Source organism: Rhinichthys klamathensis, unplaced genomic scaffold (genome assembly GCF_029890125.1).
Source record: "Rhinichthys klamathensis goyatoka isolate OS25496 unplaced genomic scaffold, OSU_Roscu_1.1 h1tg000728l_1, whole genome shotgun sequence".
NCBI lineage: Eukaryota > Metazoa > Chordata > Actinopteri > Cypriniformes > Leuciscidae > Rhinichthys > Rhinichthys klamathensis.
The window spans coordinates 191,270-192,500 of NW_026607142.1; the positions used below are offsets into that span (position 1 = coordinate 191,270).

The 1,231-nt window shown below is 47.1% G+C and overlaps 1 protein-coding gene across 1 annotated transcript in view; it reads right to left on the bottom strand.

The window, feature by feature from the left end:
• Positions 1–232: 232 nt before the first annotated feature.
• Positions 233–1,231, bottom strand: part of mgp (matrix Gla protein) — a 5,873-nt gene continuing 4,874 nt past the window's right edge. The window contains exon 5 of the mRNA XM_056242540.1: positions 233–500. Within this exon, the coding sequence (XP_056098515.1) occupies positions 350–500 (151 nt within the window). The 3' untranslated portion in view covers positions 233–349. The remainder of the gene's footprint in view (positions 501–1,231) is intronic.

Consider the following 1,231-nt stretch of genomic DNA (forward strand, 5'->3'; position numbering starts at 1 on the left):
AATAGCAAGCAGACACAGCAAATGTTCTGAACTAAACGTTTTATATTTTTTATTCTTAACAAAATAATTTGAAGTCTAAAATTGCTAGAAAACCAAAGTGTTACAAATTTGAAGTTGATTGAGGATCCTGTGAGATTTCTTTGCCACCTGTGTTATTCTGTATGAAACATGACACCGACCACGAGGGGGGGGCTGATATTTTAAGGTGCATTTCCATGGTAACACAACACCTAATTCCTGATAATTACTAAAATATGTGACAGTCAACAGGTTAAATGAAGAGGTTTCATTGAGTCGGAGGCGGGGTCGGAGGCGGAGCTCAGGGGTTTCATTGAGTCGGAGGCGGGGCTCAGTACGGACGCAGATGTGGGTTGGGCCTGTGCTGCTGAGCGCTGAAATACGTTTGATAGGCCAGCTGTGAGCCGAAGCGGAGCGCAAGCAGACGGCAGGGAGAGAAGTCTTCACAGATCTCGGCCCGGCGCTCGGCTGGAGACTTCATCCTGAAAAACACACATAAGACACATAAGACTGAAGGAGTGTCATCAACGACTGACGGCACGGCACTGATCTAACTGAGCGCATCTGTGTTCACGTAGAAAAAGTTATTCTCATCCACCAACTTGAGCTTTTTTTTCCAGAAATGGCTCCTTGATGAAGGCTCTTTGTTGTTGGTGTTCCCTTTCGAGGGAACTCTAAGCTGTGTCCAAGTACTGACACTATGGGAACGCTCCTGCAGGATTGTGTCTGAACGTGACGGCGTACCATGGAAGCTATAAAGGATTCCCAAAACACAACAGCTTCTGTGTTTTCAGCAAGCACTCTATGTCAACTGTCTCAAGTTTCTATTTAGATTTTAGATTTAGGTTTAGATTTCCCTGTGCACTCGCTCCATCACGGACAGGGATACACACAATCTCTGCGTTGTCTTTTTGGGAGCGGAGCACGTATGGTCTGGGTGCATGATAAACAGGAAATCCTAGCCAATTACAACCTCCACGTTGGGGCCAGCCACTCTTTCCAGATTCCAGGTCCTGGAACAAGCCTTTTTCTGTCCGACTCTTTAGCCCTATGGTCTCAAACTCTAAAATCATGGGGCTGAGTGAGCATGGGTATGAGGCGATAACCAGGGCTGGAGAGGCTTGCGAGTTATCTCTCCCCTGAGGCGGCATCGTTCCTCAAGGCCCTAACATTGGCCACCAAGCCCTGCAGAACAACATCTAACTTGGTTGGC